The sequence below is a fragment of the Astatotilapia calliptera genome, chromosome 3 (assembly GCF_964374335.1).
Source record: "Astatotilapia calliptera chromosome 3, fAstCal68.1, whole genome shotgun sequence".
Lineage (NCBI taxonomy): Eukaryota > Metazoa > Chordata > Actinopteri > Cichliformes > Cichlidae > Astatotilapia > Astatotilapia calliptera.
The window spans coordinates 24,871,330-24,894,282 of NC_137424.1; the positions used below are offsets into that span (position 1 = coordinate 24,871,330).

General features: G+C 40.5%; 1 protein-coding gene across 4 annotated transcripts in view; it reads left to right on the forward strand.

The window, feature by feature from the left end:
* The window catches only part of adam19a (ADAM metallopeptidase domain 19a), a 104,492-nt gene that overhangs the window by 74,258 nt on the left and 7,281 nt on the right, over positions 1-22,953 (forward strand). For all 4 annotated transcript variants that reach the window (XM_080299761.1, XM_026158285.2, XM_080299762.1 and 1 more), the window contains 10 exons: positions 32-174; positions 3,596-3,773; positions 5,464-5,553; positions 6,710-6,905; positions 7,345-7,453; positions 11,274-11,478; positions 12,794-12,871; positions 14,525-14,633; positions 18,462-18,603; positions 19,946-20,045. In XM_080299761.1, coding sequence (XP_080155887.1) covers positions 32-174; positions 3,596-3,773; positions 5,464-5,553; positions 6,710-6,905; positions 7,345-7,453; positions 11,274-11,478; positions 12,794-12,871; positions 14,525-14,633; positions 18,462-18,603; positions 19,946-20,045 — 1,350 coding nt within the window. The remainder of the gene's footprint in view (positions 1-31; positions 175-3,595; positions 3,774-5,463; positions 5,554-6,709; positions 6,906-7,344; positions 7,454-11,273; positions 11,479-12,793; positions 12,872-14,524; positions 14,634-18,461; positions 18,604-19,945; positions 20,046-22,953) is intronic.

Sequence of the window (22,953 nt, forward strand, 5' to 3'; positions counted from 1 at the left end):
AGTGACAGCTCCTTTTGTTATTCCTCTACAGGACCACTCAGAGCTGTCCATTGGTGCTGCAGCCACCATGGCCCACGAGATTGGCCACAACTTTGGGATGAGCCATGACCATGACAGCTGCTGTGTGGAGGCCACTGCCGATCAAGGAGGCTGTGTGATGGCCGCTGCCACCGGGTTAGCCACGAGCTCTGCACAGGACTAAAGAAACATCCTAGTCACCCTCAGATGTTGTTACTAACACCTTGATTTCAACTCAAGTCAATTTTATTTATATAGCACCACAACAGCAATTCCCTCAAGCTTCCTTATAAAGACCCTACAATAATATAGTAAACATGACAAGGACGTGGCAACAACGAAAGGAAAAAACCTTTTAACAGGAAGAAATGTTTTATAGAACGAAGCAGCCATAACACACTGACACATTACATTACTTGACACATGAAAAACAGTTCTAGCTGCTGAAATACTAGCATGGCTGTTTAACAAACTATTCCCTTGATAATTTTTTATTAGATTTTTATATTTTGCCTTTGAATTTGTTTTTCTTGTGTTGTCCTGTAAATAGGTACTACAAATCTGAATGAAGGAAAACAAGTATTTGTGTGAAAGACTTTGTTCCTTGATAAACATGATAAACAACTTAGTTCAATAAAAATTACAATATAACAAACTGACATAATACAATACAATATCAGACAGAAAGCGTAGAATCAAAATATCATGTAAGCTTTTCACGGTTTACAATAAGTAGCAGTGGCTATAGTGGAGCTAAACTGAAACCTAAGGATTGCTTTCCTCCAGCACTGTCTAAGACAGGGGTCTCAAACCCGCGGCCCGGGGACCATTTGCAGCCCACGTCACCCCTACTTGCAGCCCGCATATTGAGGTGAAGAAATATATATATATATACACTCAACAAAAATATAAACGCAACACCTTTGTTTTTGCTCCCATTCCCCATGGGATGGACGTAGAGACCTAAAATTCATTCCAGATACACAATATAACCATCCCTCCCAAACAGTGGTCACAAATCAGTCCAAATGTGTGGTAGTGGGCACATCTGCTATATTGAGATAATCCATCCCACCTCACAGGTGTGCCACATCAGGATGCTGATCTGACATCATGAGTAGTGCACAGGTGTACCTCAGACTGCCCACAACAAAAGGCCACCCTGGAATGTGCAGTTTTTTGCGCTATTGGGGGTCTGGGGACCCAGAACCGGTCAGTATCTGGTGTGACCACCATTTGCCTCATGCAGTGCAACACATCGTCGCATGGAGTCTATCAGATTGTCAATTGTGGCCTGTGGAATGTTGGTCCACTCCACTTCAATGGCTGTGCGAGGTTGTTGGATATTCGTGGGAACTGGTACACGCTGTCGTATACGCCGGTCAAGCACATCCCGAACATGCTCAATGGGTGACATGTCCGGTGAGTATGCTGGCCATGCAAGAACTGGGACATTCTCAGCTGCCAACTGCCCTGAACAATGTGAACCATGATTCATCCGTGAAGCGCACACCTCTCCAACGTGCCAGACGCCATCGAATGTGAGCATTTGCCCACACAAGTCTGTTACGGCGACGAGCTGGAGTCAGGTGAAGACCCCGATGAGGACGACGGGCATGCAGTTGAGCGTCCCTGAGACGGTTTCTGACAGTTTGTGCAGAAATTGTTTGGTTGTGCAAACCAATTGTTCCAGCAGCTGTCTGGGTGGCTGGTCTCAGACGATCTTGGAGGTGAACCTGCTGGATGTGGAGGTCCTGGGCTGGTGTGGTTACACGAGGTCTGCGGTTGTGAGGCCGGTTGGATGTGCTGCCATATTCTCTGAAACGCCTGTGGAGACGGCTTATGGTTGAGAAATGAACATTCAATGCACGGGCGACAGATCTGGTTGACATTCCTGCTGTCAGCATGCCAATTGCACGCTCCCTCATTGCTTGTGGCATCTGTGGCATTTTGCTGTGAGACAAAACTGCACATTCCAGGGTGGCCTTTTGTTGTGGGCAGTCTGAGGTACACCTGTGCACTACTCATGATGTCAGATCAGCATCCTGATGTGGCACACCTGTGAGGTGGGATGGATTATCTCAATATAGCAGATGTGCCCACTACCACACATTTGGACTGATTTGTGACCACTGTTTGGGAGGGATGGTTATATTGTGTATCTGGAATGAATTTTAGGTCTCTACGTCCATCCCATGGGGAATGGGAGCAGTAACAAAGGTGTTGCGTTTATATTTTTGTTGAGTGTATATATATATATATATATATATATATATATCCAGCAGATCCCGGGAATAACATCGGAGATCTCTGTCCAGAAGAGCGCAGTCCTGGGAACAGCTAAGATACTGCGCAGGACCCTCAAGCTCCCAGGCCTCTGGTAGAGGACCCGAGCTTGAAGGATAAACCGCCCGCAGGGGCGTGCTGGGTGTTTTTTATATATATATATATATATATATATATATAAATATATATATATATTATTTAAAAAAAATGATTTAACATGAAGGCAATATGAGCAGTGTTACAGGCATAGCCCTTTGTGACAGTGTATGGACAGTGTAGTCCGTGCTGCAAGGAGAATGTGTGGGACTGCCCCTCCCTTTGTGTGTGTGTGTGTGAGTGCGAGGCACGGAGGAAAAGGAGAGTTGAAAAGTACAAGTTGCTACTGGTGAGAAACAGAAGATGAAAGCATGTAAATATAATAATAACCACTGCAAGTGTAGAGTGCCTGACGAGCCCAGTTGTAAGTAAACTGTTAAGACTCGTCTATACACGGTTTGTGTTTTCCAATAACGTTCAGTCATAGGTTTTTTTGTCATATTTAAAATAAACAAAAACACTAAATTTTTGGAAATATTTGTGGACTTTCCCTCTGATGAGATGACAGTGCCAGCAGTGGCCCCCAGCTCCTCTGAGTTTGAGATCCCTGGTCTGTCAGCTTATACACGTGACTAGTTTACAAAGGAAGTGGCTTAAAAGTCTAGGCAATAGCTGAGAAGGCCACGGGATTAAGATAAGTGCAGAACTGTTCTAGAGTCAGTGCATCTTCTTTATATATCACCTTGATGATTATGATGACCATGGATTTAGCCTCTAGATGAGCATCTATGTTGAGAAGAGGGAGGTAGCTGAATAGTACTTGGAAGGTGTTTTGCCCATGCACGCTTTTTCCTTCTTTTTTTCTTACACCCATGTCCAAGATTACTGTGGTAGTCGTACATTCAATATTAATGGTTTCTGTGATGGGAGCAGGGATGGTAAAGAGCCATGTTTAAGCCTAACTGCAAAATATATTAAAATACTTCATCATTCACAGCTTCACCTTTGTTTTTTTATCTTTGAAAAAAAAATAGTTCAAGTTATACAAAGCAGTAACACACAGCTCATTCAGAACCTGTGACCTCTGTCTCTCACATGCTCTCTCTCTCCCTCTGCTAATTGCTAATGACTTAAATAGTATATCAGTCAAAATACTTACAGATTGAATAATTGTAAAATGTACAAATGCATGCATAACATTGATATTTTTTTACTTTCTGTTCAATGTTAATAATATGATAATGTCCCTGTCCAGGCACCCATTCCCTCGAGTCTTCAGTTACTGCAGCAAACGCGATTTGGACCGCTATTTCCAGAAGGGAGGGGGCATGTGCTTATATAACATTCCCAACATGAACGATCTGGTGGGGGGCAAGAAGTGTGGCAACGGCTTTGTGGAGGACGGAGAAGAGTGTGATTGTGGAGAACCAGATGTGAGGACAAGTATTCAATTTGAACTTATATTAACTTTCCCTACCAGATAAAAGGATAAATAAAGCAGAGGTGGGAAACTCCAGGCCTCAAGGGCTGGTGTCCTGTAGGTTGCAGATATATCACCCTGGGTCAATACACCTGCATCGAATGATTTGTTCATTACCAGGCCTCTGGAGAACTTCATGACAAGTGGGGAGGTCATTTAGCCATTTGAATCAGCTGTGTTGGACCAAGGACGCATCTAAAACCTGCAGGACACAGGCCTGACCCCTGCAATAAAGTAATGCATTATGTTTAATTCTCGTAAGTTAAAAAACTTTTTTGATGCTCATTTACTTTTTGTAACAGCTTTAAACCTTGGTTATGATTTACTTGTCCTATTATTAAATTATTTTGCAGACAATTGTCAGCTGATTTTCACACAAAACTTAGCTGAAGAGAAAATATCCAACTTTTGACAAAACCATCTCATCATCATGTCCATTCTGTAGTTTTTTCAGCTTTTAAAAACAGATGAAATGCTATGCTATGTTGTTATAGATAATCGGATTTTTAATTGTCATACCACTGTGCAGAGTTCTCATCTTTGTCGAATGTAGGTTTAAATAGAAGAGAAAAGCCAGAGTATTCTTATTATGAAAGTAATGACTTCACATCACTGCATTTCAGATGCATTTATTTACTGTATTGTTTAAAAAAATTAAACAGCACTTTTTTGAGACTGTGATACGACGCCCACTGCGGTGGCTGTACCTCAGGAGGTAGAGCAGATCATCTACTAATCAGAAGGTTGGTGGGTTAGGTTATCCCTAACCCTAAAGTTGGCATGCCTTAGGCATGAGGTTAACCCCAAGTCTGTTTCCGATGCATCCATTGGAGTAAGGAGTAATGTTAGATAGAAAGCACTTCTGCATAGAAATAGTGCTTGTGCCCATTGTGATTCAGCATACAAGCCTTTGTTAGGGAGTATGGATGTACTGCGATCACTGTTGTTTTCTACTGGTGCCAAAAGCGGTGGTCCACTGACAGTCTTGAAAGAAAATAAGGAGACTTCACACACACTTCTATACTTATTCACCACTATGCTAGTACTAATGCAGCTAGTTCATGTTATTTACACCAAATATTGATCCCGTCATCTGAATGTCAAAGTGGAAATCAAGACTCGAGTCCTGATTTCGGTGAGTGGATTAAAAGTGCGTTTTTAAGCCTTCCTTATGTGCAGATAAGATAAGATAAGAAGAACTTTATTTATCCCGAGGGAAATTCTTTTGTCATACACATTGCAGTCACACATTGCTCAACAATTTTGGAGCCGCAACTGCGAAGGCCTGTCCCCTCGAGTATCCATTATGTCTTTAGAACAAGGAAAAGCATTTGGTCTGCTGACCTGAGAGAACGAGGCAGAACAAGGCAGCAGCTCAGACAGATACTCTGAACAGAGAAGTATGTGTGTGTGTGCGTGTGTGGTTGCTTTTGCTTATTGGTTAAATATAGTTCTTTTTACATAACTGAGCTTACTCTGTAAAAAAGGTGATTAAACATAACCTTCAAATCATTTATGAAATCCGTTTTATTCGAATCATTAAAGTTAAAGCAGAAGTTATTATTTTATTATTATTGTTTTTCGTTATATACGCTTCAGTGTTTAAACCTTGATATTGTATGTTATTGTATGATTGTCAACAGGAATGTGAAAACGACTGCTGCAATCCCAATAACTGTACCTTGAAGGAGGCGGTCCAGTGTGCCCATGGAATGTGCTGCGAGGGGTGCAAAGTAAGAGAAAGCCGAGAAAGACAAAGCTGATTCTGATGCGTCGGGTCTGTGTTTACATCTTTGTGTGGAATCCGTGTACCTGCTCTCATCTGCTGTTTGGTTGTTGTTGAAATGGTTTTGTGAGCTTTAATCTGAGAATCTGGCGTTTATGGCAAAACACAGTTATATTTAAAAGTTGATTCTGGATTTAATGAATTGATATCGCTTTATTCAAGCTACTCACCTCCCACTTCCACCTGCACTTTCAACTGGACCACGGCCAATCAGAGAGGTCCCGCCCCTGACTATCTCTGATTGGTTTAGTCCACGATAGGGGCATGATGTGTGTCTGTTGTTGACCACAGGGAAGGTTGCAGATTTTTTTTTTTTTTTTTGCTACCTGAACAGTTGGTCGCACAGGTGCAACCAAATATTTTTTTTTTAGTCGCACCACTGAAAAATTTGGTCGCACTCTAGAGCCCTGTATTTGTTGTCTTGTGAGTATAATGGTTAACACACTCGCCTTACAAGTGAAGGATTAGTGTTGCAAGATAATCTCGTGTACTCCAAGTGCAGGTCCCGAGGTTGGATAAATGGTAGGGCTGTGTCAGGGGATGTGGGTTAAAAATCAGGTCCAAATCAGATGTGCTGGTCCATCCATTGTGGCAACAATTTGTTTGTTCTCCTTTATACGTTTGCATTTTAAACCTAATGGTTTTACTTAAAAACTCTTTTAATACTGTTTTTAGTTTTTCTTCTCATTTAGACTAAAGAGTATTTCATATAAACATTGGTTCAAATAACTATTTGTAATGTGTAAGTGTGCTTTTAGATTTAAACCACCTCCAGGATTTTGTTTTTTACATCAACAATGAACACACAAAGATATTTTCTAGAAAAAAGCTTTCATAAACCTTCTGTATATTGCCTACCCCTATGGTGATGGGAGGTAGAGCTGTCATTTGCTTGGGAAAATCTGTTTGCTTTGGGAAAATTCTAGTTAAACGCATCAGAAATCAAATTTGAAGTATTTGTAGGCAGATATTTACACTTTAATCCTTATATGTAGAAGGCTTCAGTGTGCATCATTTTGCTAAGTATCACTAAACTAAAGATGCTTCTCCATGTCTTGTGCTCCTTTCCTCCTTCCTCACCCTCTGTTCCCTACGCATGTCAGTTGAAGCAGGCGGGTACCATGTGCCGGCGCCCAGCAGGAGCATGTGACCTTCCAGAATACTGCACTGGGGCTTCTCCTTACTGCCCTGCCAACGTTTACCTGCTGGATGGCTCCTCTTGTCAATACGGAATGGCCTACTGCTACAATGGCATGTGCCTCACCCATGAACAGCAGTGCTTGCAGCTCTGGGGCTACGGTAATGAAAATGGTTTTACATGCACTTCATCACCTCCCTCAATATGACATTAATTTACTGCACATGCCTATAAACCACTAAGTCTTTGTTGAAGGTCAGTATTTAATAAAACTACAAATGAAATGTCTATACTGTCAGCTTACCAAGGTTAGTTAGTTGACATTGTATTCCAACTTATGTTTCCTAAAAGTGATGTCTTCAATTTCTTGTAACTCTTCCGTCTAGTCATCCAAACATCTGTGTTCTCTTCTCAGGAAGTTTAGTACATAGTAAATAGCCTGGTACTTGGAAAGGTCTATCCTTACTTTCACAAAGCACTCAAAGCACCAAACATTCACATATCCTTACATTTCTAATGTTACTCAACTTTTGATGTAGTGACTTTTGCCTTTGGGGTATTTTGGGAAAATAGAGTTAATTGGGTATGATATGTTTCCAGGAGCTCAACCGGCCCATGATGTCTGCTTTGAAGATGTCAATGCAGCAGGAAATGATTTTGGAAATTGTGGGAAAGATGAATATGGCACCTATGTGAAGTGTAAGAAAAGGTAAGTGAAGCTTCACATATCAGGTATCACCGCATGTGTTAAATAGCATCAGCTATTTACCGTAGGGTTATCCACACTGATAACAGATACAACTAATATTGGAAATGCTTTTGTTGAACATATCTTTACAGTACTATACTTTGACACATCATGGAGCCACACAGCTTTCAAATGTAGTGTAACAGTTTATTTTTAGTGTGTCAAAGAGTCTGATGGCAGCAGAAGGAACAACCTGCTGTAACGTTTCCTCAGACAGCCTTTCGTCCTGGGAGCTCAGCCACATAGCTTCCTGGTCGGCAACTCGACGCCTTTGGACAGCTTTCCAGCTGTTCCTGCACACACACACACACACACACACACACACACACACACACACACACACACACACACACACACACACCCTCTCTGGTCCTCAGCATCACTACAAAAAGAGAGAGCGTTCGTTAGTGAAATCCCCTCCACCTGGCCCTCAGCTTCCCTGTTCCCTGCTGCAGCACGCCTCCACTGCAGCAGAGCCAGGGACCACACCCCTGCCACCCACCCCCACCACCTGACTGAGGCTGGGGCTAGATCCTGCCGAACCTACTCCCCCACCGGGAGGAAATCGGCCACGACCATCTGCCTTCCCGACCTGTGGACCACCTTGAACTTAAATGGGTGCAAAGCCAGATATGAGGGTAGAAACAGAGTTATGATGAATATTAAGATAAATATTAAAATAAATAGATGAATATAGCAATATAGGTAAAAACATGTGGGCAAATATGTCATGGTGTACAAAAGTGATGGGGTGCATCAAAGTGTCATTAATACTGTTCCACATGTGTGGATCTGTGGATGAGTTAAAGAGTCTGATGGCAGCAGAAGGAACGAACTCCTGTGATGTTCTTGCGAGACTGCGAGGTTGAAGGAACCTGTTGCCGAAACTGCTCTTCAGATTGTCAGGTGTGTTATCAAGGAGGTGGGAGTCATTGTCCATGACTGCCAGCATTCTGTCACTGATCACCTCCTCCTCATGCCAACAACAGACGGATAAAACATATAGAGCAGGCTGCTGCATACATTGAACCTTCGTAAAACCCTTTTTGTAGGCAGCTCCGTGTCCAATCCAGTAATGGCCGTGTCATCAGAGGCTTTCTGGAGGAGACAAGTTTTTGTGATGTACTTGAAGTTGGCCGAGTAGATGGTGAAGAGGAAAGGGGACAGAACAGTTGATTGGGATGCTCCTATTTTGCTGTTAAGACTCTCTGACACACAGCTCTGCAGTCTCACAAACTGTCGTCTGCCTGTCAGGTAGTCGGTGATCCACTGGACCAGTGGAGCCTCCGCCTGCATGTTCTCCAACTTCTCTCAGCAGCCCTGCCTGGATCGTATTAAAGGCACTAGAGAAGTCGAAGAACATTATCCGAACTGTGGTGTTGGGTCTGTCGGGGGAGGAATACCCTCTCTGCAGCAGATGTATCACTGCATCATCCACCCCTAAGTGGGGCTGGTATGCAAAGTGCAGAGGGTCTTGCTCACAAGGAGTCTGAGGTGTTCCAGGATAAGCTCTCTGTAACTTTCATAACATGAGAGGTTAGTGTTACAGGCCTGTAGTCATTTATTGCCCTGGATGATTTTCTTAGGCACTGGGACCACTCGTGATGTTTTCCATAGCACTGGGACTCTCTGGAGGTACATGCTCAGGTTGTATAGGTGATGAATTATTCCACACAGCTGGCTAGCACAGGCCTTCAGCATATAGTAGTAGATAGAGCAGTTACTTTAGACTCTAAGACCAGATTGACCAACCTGTGCGCCTCCTGGATTGATTACAAGAAAGCCTATGACGTAATGCCCCACACATGGATACTAGATTGCATTGAACTTTACAAGGTCAACAGGATCCTTGGACTCTTTAAGAAAGCTGCTGATCTCAAACCTGCACAGCATCTGCTTTAAACACTAAATGTAGTTAAAGATCTTCACTTGTATGTTGATCTGTAATTATTAGAGATGGACCGATCCGATATTACGTATGGGTATCGGTCCGATACTGACGTGAATTACTGGATCAGATATCGGAGGGAAATAAAAAATGTAATCCGATCCATTAAATATCAAAAAAGCACCTCACAAAACTTGCGACATGGCGTAACTCGGCTCATAACCGTAGCACGTGGCAGCAGTGTGCCTCACGTGATAGAGCAGCTGTGTGTTTTTGTAGCCTCGTTACCAATGCGGCATTTCATCTCCGAGGAAGTTATCCCAGAGAGAAGTAAAGCAAATGTGTAAGTTCATCTCTGAATGTTTGTAAAGCATTCCGGCGTTAAGCTTAATAACGATATACGGATCTAGCAAAGTTTAGCCAGGGGGGCCGATAGGGCATGAACAGGGAAAAGGCATACTTTTCTTTCTTATTCTCATTTAAAATGTCTAGCTTTTAATAAATAATTATCTGAATCTTACACCCAAAGTTTTAATCTGATGTAAAATGTATAGAAGTCTATTACTGTATATAGTAACTATTAAGTCTAATATACCCTAGTAAGCTATAGTACTTTTTCCTTTGGGAAGATACCATCTGTGCAGTCTGCAAATCTGTTGAAGAAAGATGTTGAATCTATTTAATTATTCTTGAAAAATAATTGATTTCTGTGCATTTTTTCACACTGCATCAAATTAAAGTTGATTACGTCGATTAAGCATCATGAGGTGGAGCGTGAGGGGTGGTTCCCTATTTGGTTTTTTGTTTTTTTTGCTGGGAGTTTGCAACCCTATTCGTTAGGTTGCTTACTCTTTAAAATACCAGAATAGGGAGGATGTTGCAGGTTTAAGTTTATTAGATTGATCAGTGTTGCTGAACTATGAAATATTTTGGGTGCAGTGTATTTTTTGCATACAGGTATAACAGAATAGCTTTAGTGGGGTTTTTTTGTTTGTTTGTTTTTACTTGAGTATGAACTTATACAAAAAGCAGCAAGATATTAAAAAACTGTTTTATTGATTAAAACACACTATATCGGATTCATATCGGTATCGGCAGATATCCAAATTTGTGATATCGGTATCGGACATAAAAAAATGGTATCGTGCCATCTCTAGTAATTATTTCACACTATGTTTTGCTAATAGTGTGTTATTTACCACAAGTGTTCAAAGTCATTCTGTGTAATCAGAGAGCATGCATAACTTATTCAATGCCATGTGCTAACAATAGGAGCAATAAGCTACATAGATGATGTTTCCTTTCCATGCTTGGATAACATGTTCTGCCATTTGTTAGATTAGAAAGTAAACAATATTGCACATGGTGGAGCTTATTCTTTGGGTTAACTCGTCTATGAACATTATACACTTTCAATACGTAGATATCCACATCATCATAAATTTACAGTGATGAGCAAGTAAAGTTAATCACAAGTACCACTATATCATTTTTTTTCAATCCCTCGAGGACATATTCATTCATTTATTCATAGGTTGTGTCTTAATCTTTATTCCAAGTTGTCACATTTAGTTTATAACCATGTCCTTTGGTGAAAGACTCTGAGCCTTTCCTCATTTGTTGCTAAAAGAAACTAGTTCTCACCACTACTTCCACTATATTTACTTTTTTATCCAGGGCTAGTTTTAATCCCATGTACAGAGCTATTCGTCCTACCATATGGCATCTCCCCTACCATTATATCTCAAGCAGTGGATAATTGATGTATTTTTGAACCCAACTGCGCTACTGTGGCTGTTCATCAACATTCAGAGGTTATTTGAAATGGTTTCTCAGAGTTTAAATGACTGGCCATTGAAAAATTAAGTCTTATGTGCTTGTATCTTTGTTTAGCGATGCCAAGTGTGGGAAGATTCAGTGCCACAGTGCTGCCACAAAGCCAAAAGGCACCAATGCTGTGTCAATTGACACTACCATCAAGACTGGAGGAACAGAGGTGAAATGTCGTGGCACATACGTCTACAGCACCCAGGATGGCCAGGGTGACCTGCCTGACCCGGGTCTTGTCATGACCGGCACCAAGTGCGGAGAGGGCAAGGTGGGTTCAGACCAAGCTGGAATTTTGTGGTCAGGCAAATATTGATTGAAAACATGAAAACTTGATACTTACTGCATGTTGAAGTTGCCCTGTGGCTGGGGCCCTATCCAGATCAGTCAAATGTGGCATGCATGGAGCAGACATCAACGGATCACTGGGTCATGGTCTGTGGTGTTGCTATTGAGGTGCCAAGCATGCACCCACTTGTCACCACCTAGAGTACCAGAAGCCCAAAACAATAGCAGGATAAGTTGTTTAGTATAACCTCAAAAGATTTGGCAAACCACATACTCACCTCTATTCCTTAATACATAGATGTATTTTCCTTAAGAATATGGCAACATTCAAGAAGAAATAAACAGGCTTTCCAACGGTAGAAGATTCATTGCCAAGAAGCATTGTTAGAACAAGGAAACAAGTGTAAATTGCCATATATTTATCAGTTTTAATATAACCTCCTGCCAAATATAAAGTTAAATGTTTAGAGCCAGTTAGTCTGGCCCCAAGTGGTCTACACGTTGACTAATATGGCTTTAATGTCACTTACATCTCTTTGATGTTGGCTTCTGAATTGAACTGAATTAAATATTTTGTAATTTCGAGATTACACTTTATACCCAGATATAATATAACGGTATTAGGTAATAAATAATTTATTAAATGTTTTAAATGAAATTAACGAGCATTTAAATCATTATTGAAATATTTAATTAATGAATTCCATTTTTTATTAATTAATAAAATTGTAATTAATTAGTAAGTAGCATATTTAATTCATCATTTTGTCATTCCTGGCTCCCTTATAGGCCTAAGTTAACAGACTCATTCAGATGTGGTCTGAATGTAACTGAAACTTCAAGGAAAGTTTGATATCTCTGACTCTTTAAGTATAAGCTGTTTGTGGTTTTTATTTACTGTGTAAAGGAGCATGGTTTATAGTTGTCACCTGTTCCCTTTGTCAAAATTTACTGATCTAATATAATGCACTGATCATTCGATCAATGCATATTATTGATCTAATAAAAAGGGCTACTGGGGGTTAAGGAGGCCTGTTTGTGTATCTTGTTTATTTGGCACTTTGTCGAATGGAATATAAAGTTGTAAGTAAATTCCCCACATACACCCTACAAAATAAGAGCTGAATTATGTGTGAGATACAAATGGATGAAAATGTACCCATCTGCAAATTGTCTTTCTGTATATATTGCTTTCTCTCTGTAGTATCCCCACAAGAGTTAGGCCAAGGAGCCCCTTTAAACTCTGCGTGTACCTGCTCTGTAATCGTTATGTAATCTTTGTCCTTCTGTTGCCAAAGGTGTGCAGAGACCGCAGATGCCAAAATGCCTCTTTTACTGAGTTAGAGACTTGCCTTGCACGCTGTCACAACAATGGGGTAAGCATACAGACACACACACCAATATAAATGTATCACACAGAGTCACACAACAAAACATGGTGTCAAAACAGATGCTTACTCTGGATGGCATTACCTTGGCCTCCAGTAACACTGTAAGAAGTCTTGGAGTCAATTTTGATTGTCCTTCAGTGTGCATATGAAACACTGTCTTCTTCCATGTGTGGAACATCTTAAAACTAAAAACATCCTGATGCTGAAAAACTAGTTCCTGCACTTCCAATAATTCATTATTATCATGCACTCCTAAAAGCTCCCTGAAAAGCCTTCAGTTTGATTAAAAAATGCTGCAGCGAGAGTACTGACAGGGTCTAGAGAGAGAGACTATATTTCACCCATACTGGCCCCCTGTTAAATTCAGTAAGATTAAAAATTCTTCTCCTGACATACAAGGTCTTGAATTGTCAAGCCCCATCTTATCCTTGAGACCTCAAGTACTATATCACCCCAATACAGTACTTCTCTCAGAGACCACTTGTTTACTTGTTGTTCCTAGGATATTTAAAAGTACAATAGAATGGGAGGCAGCACCTTCAGTCTTTACAGGACGGAGGCAACGGAGCACCAGGGAGGAGGTCTATGGCACAGTCATAGGGCCTGTGCAGAGGAAGAAATAATGTTTTATCTTTATTAAAAACCTCATGTAAGTCATGATGTGCTAGTGGCACAGAGGATAAATCAGGCTTAGGCTCGGGTTCTGTCTGGGGACTATTTAAAGCAGGGGGCAGAGCTGATTTTAAATAGTGAGCCAGGCAAAACAAACTCCAGCTCTTCACTCGCCCTTTTGACCAGTCAGTATGTCTTGCTAACCAAGGAGTCTTGGAAACAGAAAAGGTGACAAAGGTGACAGATTCCCTGTGATTGCCAGAGACTAGGTCCAAGTGGACAGGTTCTGTCTGGTGTGTTATGGTTGCATAATGAAGGTGTTTGATAGATTTTGTTAGCGAGCCTAGAGGTGAATTGAGTCCAGAGGGCAGGCAAATAGGTGACTGCAAGGTAGCTTAGTCCAGACTTGTCAAAAACAAAATCATTTGGAGGCCAAGTTGCCAGTGATTAGCAGACAATCTGGCAGAGAATGGAGGCTGGAGCTGGTATTTGTGTACCCGTGCTTGATTGTAGCTTGGTGTGTCTTGACCAGGGCAAAGTTTTTCCAATGCCCAGTTTTACACATATGTTATGAGAATAACCCTAGTTGGCACAGCCTAGTTTGTGTTTTGAACTGCTCAGCAGCTTTTTCGAAGTGGATCCTGTCTCACCTGACAGAGTCTATTATATCAGGATTGAATGAGTATTTGAAACAATATGAGTAACAAGAAAATGCAAGCATAGAGTCTCCTTTAATCTCTTTCTTCCCCGCTGTCAGTGAAAATATTAGAAATTAGCTGAAGTCAGGAATATTTAAAATATTCAATATGCAGTTTTTTCTCCAGTATGAAAATTTCATAGTGTTGAGATAAATGCGCATATAAATAAATACAAGCACACAATGCCTTAATGCATTGACTAATACACCTCCAGGTAGTCACAAATATCCAAGCATGCACACAATCACACACACAGACATGTATACAAAGGGAGAGAAAGGGGTCAGAGACCAACTTAAGACATTTCTTTTGTGTGTATAATATTCAGGTGTGTAACAGCAATGGGAACTGCCACTGTAATCAAGGCTGGGCACCACCCTTCTGTGAGAAGCCAGGACTTGGTGGCAGTGTGGACAGTGGGCCGGTTCAGTATGGCAGTGAGTATACAACATAAACCTATGCCTTAAAGAAAATGTTTTTTCACCTTCAATATATTTGAACATTTTTGGTGTGCTGGATGGTAAAAAGCATTATCGCCATGATCCTGCAACACTGGGTGTTTCATCTCTGTTTGCTGTTTCCTTTCTTGATGGCTTCCTCTTATGTGCAGGGGTTGAGGGTAGCCTCCTTGAATGTGAATGGGTGCAGGGATGCAAATAAGAAGTAATCAAGCAGAAGAGACTAGATATAGTCTTCAAGAAACACATACTGACAGTACAAATGAAGTAGACGGGTCTGTGGTGGGGTAGCAGTTTTTTAGCCATGGGACAAATTTTAGCACAGGTGTTGCTATTTTATTTTCTCCTTCTCTAAATGCAAATATTACTTTCAGCATGGAGTAAAGCGCAGAGCTGAAATAGACGTTTTTATTTTTACTTTGATTAATGTCTATGCACCAAACTTAGGGTCTGAGCGTAAGGTTTTGTTTTTAAACATTAAAAGAGAAATTAAGAGGTGCTGATCAAGGGGACTGTGTTGTATTGGGTGGGGACTGGAATTGTTGTCTTGATTTTACTTTGGATGGGACTGGGGAGGACCCGCATCTTCAGTCGTCTTCTGATGATTCTGGTGATTTTAATTCCCTTACTCAATAGTGGGAAGTAGGAAAGGCCCAGATTTGTGTGTTTTGCAGCAGCAATATGGTTTTAATTTGACAGCCAATATCAAGAGAACTCTGCAGGAGTTAAAGAAGAGATAAAACATAAAAAGAATGTCTCTGGTTCACAGTTAGATCAGCAGAATAATGACTGTTGTAATGTAATGACTGTTTAAATTCTAAAAGACAAGAGCTTGATCATTTTCAATATGAGAGAGCTAAAGGAGCTTTGGTTCGAGCATGCTTCACCAGACTCCAGGACATGGACGCCTCAACCTTTTCTTTAATTTGGGGAAGTCTGTAGCCCAGAGAAAACAAATGGTGTGTCTTCGTCTTTCGAATGAAAATGTGATCACAGATCCAGCTGAGATGAGAAGGCATGCGGTGGACTTTTACACAGACTTGTTCAGGGCAGATAGCAGCGATGTAGACTCTGCTTCAGAACTTCTGCAGGGGCTTCCTCAACTCGGTCCAGAGGATCGGGACATCTTAAGCATGGATATAACTTTGAATGAGCCGTCTGCTGCTGTATCTCAGATGGCTTCAGGCAAAGCTCCAGGAATAGATGGTTTCCCGTCAGACTTTTTTAAGCACTTCTGGAGTCTTCTGGGTCTGGACCTTCTAGAAGTGTTTAAGGAATGTTTTAAAGAAGGGAAACTTCCAGCTTCCTGTAGGCATGCAGTTATTTCTCTCATACCAAAAAAGGGAGATTGAACCCTTCTTAAAAACTGGAGACGAGTGGCCCTGGTACAGATTATAAGATACTTTCCAAGGTCCTATCAGATAGACTGGTCATTTAACTGTTGACTGGTGTGGATCAATCTTATTGTATTCCAGATAGGTCTATGATAGATAATTTATTTTTAATGAGAGATGTATTTGACATATGTAAACTACACTATACTAGAGTTGGCTTTTGACCGTGTAGACCATGCTTTTCTTTTTTCCACCCAGAAGACCTTTGTTGTTGGGCAGGGGTTCCAGACATGGGTGAAGCTGTGGTATAGCGACACTTGCTGTGTTGTGAAGGTGGGAGGAGGGTTGAGTTGCCCTGTGCCAGTTAGGAGAGAGATTAGGCAGGGTTGCGCTATCTCAGCCAGCTCTATAGCATTGCTATTTAGCCTTTTCTGTGCAGGTTGAGGAACAAGCTGAGGGGTTTCTCTTTGCCAGATCTGCCTCAGAGCCCTCCTGTTATTGTGTCAGCATACGCTGATGATGTTAATGTTTTATATGAAAAAGCTTCTTCAGCCAGGGTTAATTGGGAGAAGAGTGAGGTGTGTTTAGTGGGGCAGTGGAGTTTGGCATGTATTACTAGACTCCCTGGGAATCTTTGATGGGGTTAAAGGGCTATTAAAACTCTTGGGTTTTACTTGGGGAGTGATGACTTTCGCACAGACTCCTGACCCCAGACCTGGGATGTGGCTTTTTGAAGAGCCGCTGTTTTTTAATGACTTTTTTCCAAGTACTGTGTTTTCTACTGCCACTATAAGGAGCAAGTTTGTGGAGACTGGTATTATCAAACTGGGCCATCTCACAAGGATGTCAATGGGAACTCTTGGGTGTGTCACAGGCCTCCAGAGTGCTGGGAAGGATTGTGGAGGAAACTTGGCAATCCCTGTCGGCATCACTGGGAGAGTTTACTGGAAACTGTGTCCTAGCTGATCAATGGGCTGATGACAGCGGATATGTTTTTCTCTCCTTGATGGTCTTTAAGGAGCAGCCTGAGGGGAGCCTACTTCTCTCCCTGAGAACATCAGTGCTAGATAGTTTCAGCTCTTGTGGAAAGAAGCAGCTATATTACAGCTGTGTTACCTGCAGGTGGAGGGTCCATATAAGCCTCCTGTTGAAAAACGGATGGCTGACCTCCAGTGGAGGATTATACATTGAGCAATAGCCACAAACAGACACAGAGCCCACCTGGATCCAAGCACTGGGGAGGGATGTCCTTTCTGTTCACAAAGGGAGACGCTGGAGCACTTAGTGGTTCATACAGTGGAGCACTGTAACAAAAAATAATTTCCCCCAGGGATCAATAAAGTATTCTGATTCTGATTCTGATTGTCTGCGGCTAGTGGGTTTATTTTCTTTGTTGCAGGAGTGGGTGGAATCTCTGCAGGAGAAATTCTCTGTACCCTTGTTTGTCTTTGGTCCTAAGTATTCAGTGAAGAAAGGACGGACTCTGGTTCGGATTAATTTTTTGTTTGGTACATCCAAGCTGGCAATATAGAAGACTAGGAAGAACCAGAAGTTAGGTCAGGGTTGGACTGATGCTGTGCATAGTTTAAAGGGATTGTTCAATTTCAACTCAGTTTTATTTATACAGCACCAAATCACAACAAAAGTCGCCTCAAGGCGCTTTATATTGCAAAGTAGATACCCAACAATCATATGACCCCCTATGAGCAAGCACTTTGGCGACAGTGGGAAGGAAAAACTCGCTTTTAACAGGAAGAAACCTCTGGCAGAACCAGGCTCAGGGAGGGGCAGGGCCATCTGCTGCGACTGGTTGGGGTGAGAGAAGGAAAACGGGATAAAAATTGTTGGCATTGCGTCTGACAGTACAGCATGATTTTAACTCTCTGACTAAAGATCTGGACTCCTTTACAACTATGTGGGGGATTGGACAGGTTTTGTGTTCGATAGGAGCAGATGGGACATTTGTCCTTAATTTTTAAGTAGGTGTGTGTGAGTTTGGTTGGGGTTAGTAAATGGTTAGTGCATATTGATGTTGCTGATGATGTAGTAGCAACTTTGTGTTAGGTTTGACTTTTTCGTGGTTTTTCTTTTTAATGTGGTGTAAATAAAGTTGTGTTAAAAGTCAAAGTCTCTCTCTCTCCCTTTCTCTTTCTCTGTCATGTCCATTTCTTTTTTCTATTCCTCCTCCTTTTTCTCCTCTTTCACAAGCCTGGGCTTCACCCGCTGCCTGCTACAGCTTAATACTCACTCTGAAAATAAACAAAACATAACTTTATAGTTAACATTGTTTTTCGCTCTGACTCGCTGACAGGCTCAGAATGTTCGATCACTAGAAGTAAACAGAAAATTTTGACATGGATGGCCCTTTTTCCTTGATACTTGCTGATCTAAATTAAAGTGTTTCAATTGCCATATAAATATACTAGTAAACACATTAGTGTGTATGTATATATGTGTTTGTGTATGTCAACAGGTCAGGTGGGGCTGGTGGCTGGACTGTTGTTTGCCTTCTTGGTGGTTTTACCTGCAGTGCTGCTGGTCTTCTACTGCCACAGGATCAAGACGTCTTATTACCATAAGTGGCTTTCCCAAAGAAAAAAGAACACATGCAAGAAGTACTGTCTGTCTTTCACTGTTTGTCTGTTTCTTAACACTACATTTTCTTGATACAACAAAAAGAGGAAAGCCTAGAATTTAAAAAAGTAGCATTTTCATTTTGGGGTCTAGCAAGTAAAACTATATAATATGCACTGATGTATTATGATGCTCAAAACTGAAAAATAATGTACATTTTAGAATGACAGAAAAATGCCTTTTTTCAGGGAACACAAAACGGGTTAACAATTTAAAGCAGTTCTGCAGCAGTGGAGGTTGATTGAGCGTTAAAAGCTGGTACTACTAATTCCTACAGGTGTTCGCAACTTTTCTGGATTACTTCCAACCCCCTCTGTCTGCATAAAAGTAGTGTTGGAACACACTGTGGTTTCTTTCACCATCAAAAGGCACTCAGAAGCAAACTGACAGGAAGAGATCTGCAGACCCAAAACCACAAATGAATCAGAGGACAAGTTTCTGAGAGTTAACAGCTTGCATAATAGGTTGCTCACAGGAAAACAGCTTCAAGTACACTTTAACAGTGGTCTTCAAGCTGTAGGTTTCACAGGACGAGTTGCGGCAAGAAAGCCATTGCTAAGGCGTCAGAATAAGACAAAGAGGCTTGCCTCAGCCATGAAACACTGCAATTAGACTACTGAAGACCAGAGTATAATGGGCTAATGAATCAAAATTTGTAGTCTTCGATTCATCATACAGGATCTTTGTACACCGTCGAGTAGGGTGATTCCACAGTGTGTGGCATCAACTGTCAAACATGGAGGAGGAAGTGTGATGGTCTGGGCTGTTTTGCTGATCCAGGGTCAATGACTTGTACAGAATGAGAGGCAAAATGGTGCCAGTAAACCATTTTAATATGATTTGTTGATTGGTTCGCCTCTGTCTTTGTAACAGACCATAGTGCTGCCCCCTCCATTGGCGTACTTATCAATCGCTAATGTCTCACTTGTAAGCTGAAGGTTGTCAGTGTGATACAGCATGGGGCATTTTTAAGAATGAGGTTTTTTTTCTCTCTTTTTGTTTCTCAGTACAAACAGTAAAGGTATCACAAACACAAACACAAACAGAAATTCCATAGACTGGTTAGAACAAATTATTTCTAAGATGGTAGCTTAGTCAAAGAACCATCTCACTCAGTTAGACTTGTCTAATCACTGGATGGAAGCATTTGTTTAATTTCATTTCCACTAACATCAGCTGGATAAGAAGCTTCATGTTCCGTTCTAGTTTTCTTATCTCTCAATTTGGGCCATAAAACCAGAATGTCAGAATGAGCGAAGTGATGAAGCTGTACATCTTCCATGCAACAGGCTCTTGTTTATTTTTTTGTCTTTCTGTGCTCAGGATGGAGGGATCAGCAGATAAGCGAAAGAATGGCCATCTTAATCCTGCCTTTCACCTGAAAGTTGTAGGACCAATCAACACAGTTAATGGCCACAAGGGGGTGAGTGATATGTGTGTTTCTAGTGTGTTACAAAATAAAGCAAAAGAAAGGGAAGGAGGAAATGGGAGTAGGGTGATGACTGTTTTTCTGTGAATGAATAACTGAGTGTCCATGAGGTTAACCTTCATATTGAATTAAATATTCAGTTTGTCAAATTATTGTTTAAGCATCCTATGTCTTAATATCAGCCTGAAGTTAACATTTTAATATCTGACTTATAAGATACAAAATGCACACATGTACTGCACACATAACAAATTGGTATCTCAGAGTTTTTACCCCTCAGCCATAAATAGCCGATGGAGTTTTGGCATCACCCTGTCAGGTTGGTGGATGAACAGGCGGCATGAACACCCAAGTTTGTGAATGTGGTAACTTGAGAATGAGGTGGTATAAGAGTTTCAAATAGGAAAGTGGAGAAGGAGACTCCCTTACTGATACAGAGTGAGTAGAAGATTGATGATGAAAGCTTCCACTGCATGGATTTCATTTTTTTATGTTTTATGTTGCTTTTATCTAGCTTTAATTTCTCTTAGGAAATACTAACACAAAAATGTATACAAAAAAATACTTTAAAATGGTGAAATGATAAAATTACATGAGAGATGTGAAGAAGAACGTCAAAGGTGAGTAGATAAAGAGGACAGTGGCATTATTCATCACCGAAAGAGATGGAGCTACAAAGAACATTTCAAAAAGGACTGCTTTAATGAAAAAGAAGCAAGAAAATAAAAATGAAAATAATTATTTTTCAAACGTGTGTTTGGTTTGTTACTAAAATGACTACATTTTTTTTTAATGTTGCAAACTTTTCAATTTCTTTCCAATAATACCAGTAGTGACTAAAAACAAAAGGAGTTTTTACCTCTGAAAGGCTAAAAACATTAGCATGGAGTGTATAAATTAAACCAAAGAGTCATAAGCCAAATATCAATTACATATAGGGCACCAGTGAGTGCATAAAACAATATATAAATAAAAATAATATGCAAAAAAAAGCAGCTAGTAAATTATAAGATTAAAAAACCTCCTGAATCATGGGACAAATTTTGCAGCAGAATGGTAGATATCATTTAGTGATCCAAATTTTAATTTAAGATTATTGGATTTATGTTTCCAGAGTGTTTCTAGGACTACGAATTAACAAGTGGCAGTAGACAGAAATAAAAATATCAATTGAGAATATAAGTCTAAGATTTTGAGAAAAAAAGTTCAACTTTGGTTTTTCTGTGCTTTGCTATTCAGGGCACATCAAAGTACAGACAATGTTAATACAATCAAAATCGCCAAATAAAACTATTTTTGGCTTGTTTTCCCAATAATACATAGAATTAATATTACCTGAGAAAGAAGAAGGTACAGATGCGTGTACTTTCATGGAGAAGTTTATAGCGGACATTTTTAAACCCCCCCCGTCCTTGAGAGAGCACAAAGGATAACCACAAGTCAAAGTTCTATTGCAAACCGATCGAGAACTTTCATAATTAAGTGCTTAAGTTACAGAGATCGTGGAAGGCAGAGAAAATGTTGACATGTGAAAATATGCGTCCTATAAGCTTAGTCAATACAGATAATAAAATTCTCTGTAAAATTCTCTCCAAAAGATTAGAAAATGTTTTTCCAGTTATTATAGGAGATGATCAAAATGGATTTGTTAAATATAAGCAGGGTTTTCATAATGTAAGACGAGTCCTCAACATTCTTCATAATCAAAGTGAACAGGAAGATACAGCCATTCCCTCGCTCAAAGCGGAGAAGGATTTTGATCGAATCGAACAGCCATATCTCTTTGATGTCATTGTTAGATTTGGGTTTGGTAAATCATTTTTGCATTGGATCAAACTACTGCACTGTCATTCTGTTCCTCAGGTTATGACTAATGAGATAATTTCGGAACCATTTGAGATTAAAAGAGGGTGTCTGCAGGGTTCACCATTATCTCCACTTTTATTCCTTTTAGCTATTGAACCTTTGGGAATAGGTGTTAGAACCAGTGGACAAATACAAGGTGTTACGATTGGTAGAAAGGAGCATAGAATCGCTTTATTTGATGATGATGTCATATTATTTTTAAAGCAACTAAAATTTTCTGTGCCTGCAGTAAAGGATTTAATAGACCGGTTTGGGGCCTTCTCAGGGTAGAAAATAAATGTAACAAAATCATCATTAATGGTACTTAAACAAGAATATAGTCAAAACGTAAGTCAGAATATAACTGGCTTTACTGTTAATTCTGAATTCACTTATCTAGGCATTAAAATAGTTCCTTCACTAAAAGATGTGGCCCTACTTAACTATAATACAATTCTACAGAAAGTTTCCAACTATCTGGAGCGTTGTATAAGTTTACCATTATCTATTATTGGAAGGATAAGTGTTCTTAAAATGAATGTATTACCTAAACCAGGTGTCGGCAACCTGCGGCTCTTTAGTCCTTATACTGCGGCTCCGCGTGGTTTGGGAAAATAAGTTAGAAGTATTTAGCTGAAGTGTATTTTCTTTATGTTAGTTCTTTTTAACTTGTAGTTCTAAATTGGAAGATTATTGTGATATTGAAATACATGTATAAACATAAAATTATATTCTATTATTTTTTCATAGCTCAAAATTAGTCACACTCACGGAAGCCGGTATACCCGCAGAAACGCCGTGCATTTATCGAGACTTTCAACCACAGAGAGGCCAATTATGGATCTTCGGATCCACATTATGTCAGCAGCTGTTCTCCACCGTGAACTATGTTAAAGACAAACACCGTTCACGCCTGACAGATGACAGCTTACAGTCCTGCGTAAACTGACTTCGTACATTTGCAGACGCTGTCTGCAGAGGATCAGGAGCAGAAGTCCCATTGTAAACATATCACAGCAGACCCAACGATGTTTGCATGAACACGCTTTTCAGCATC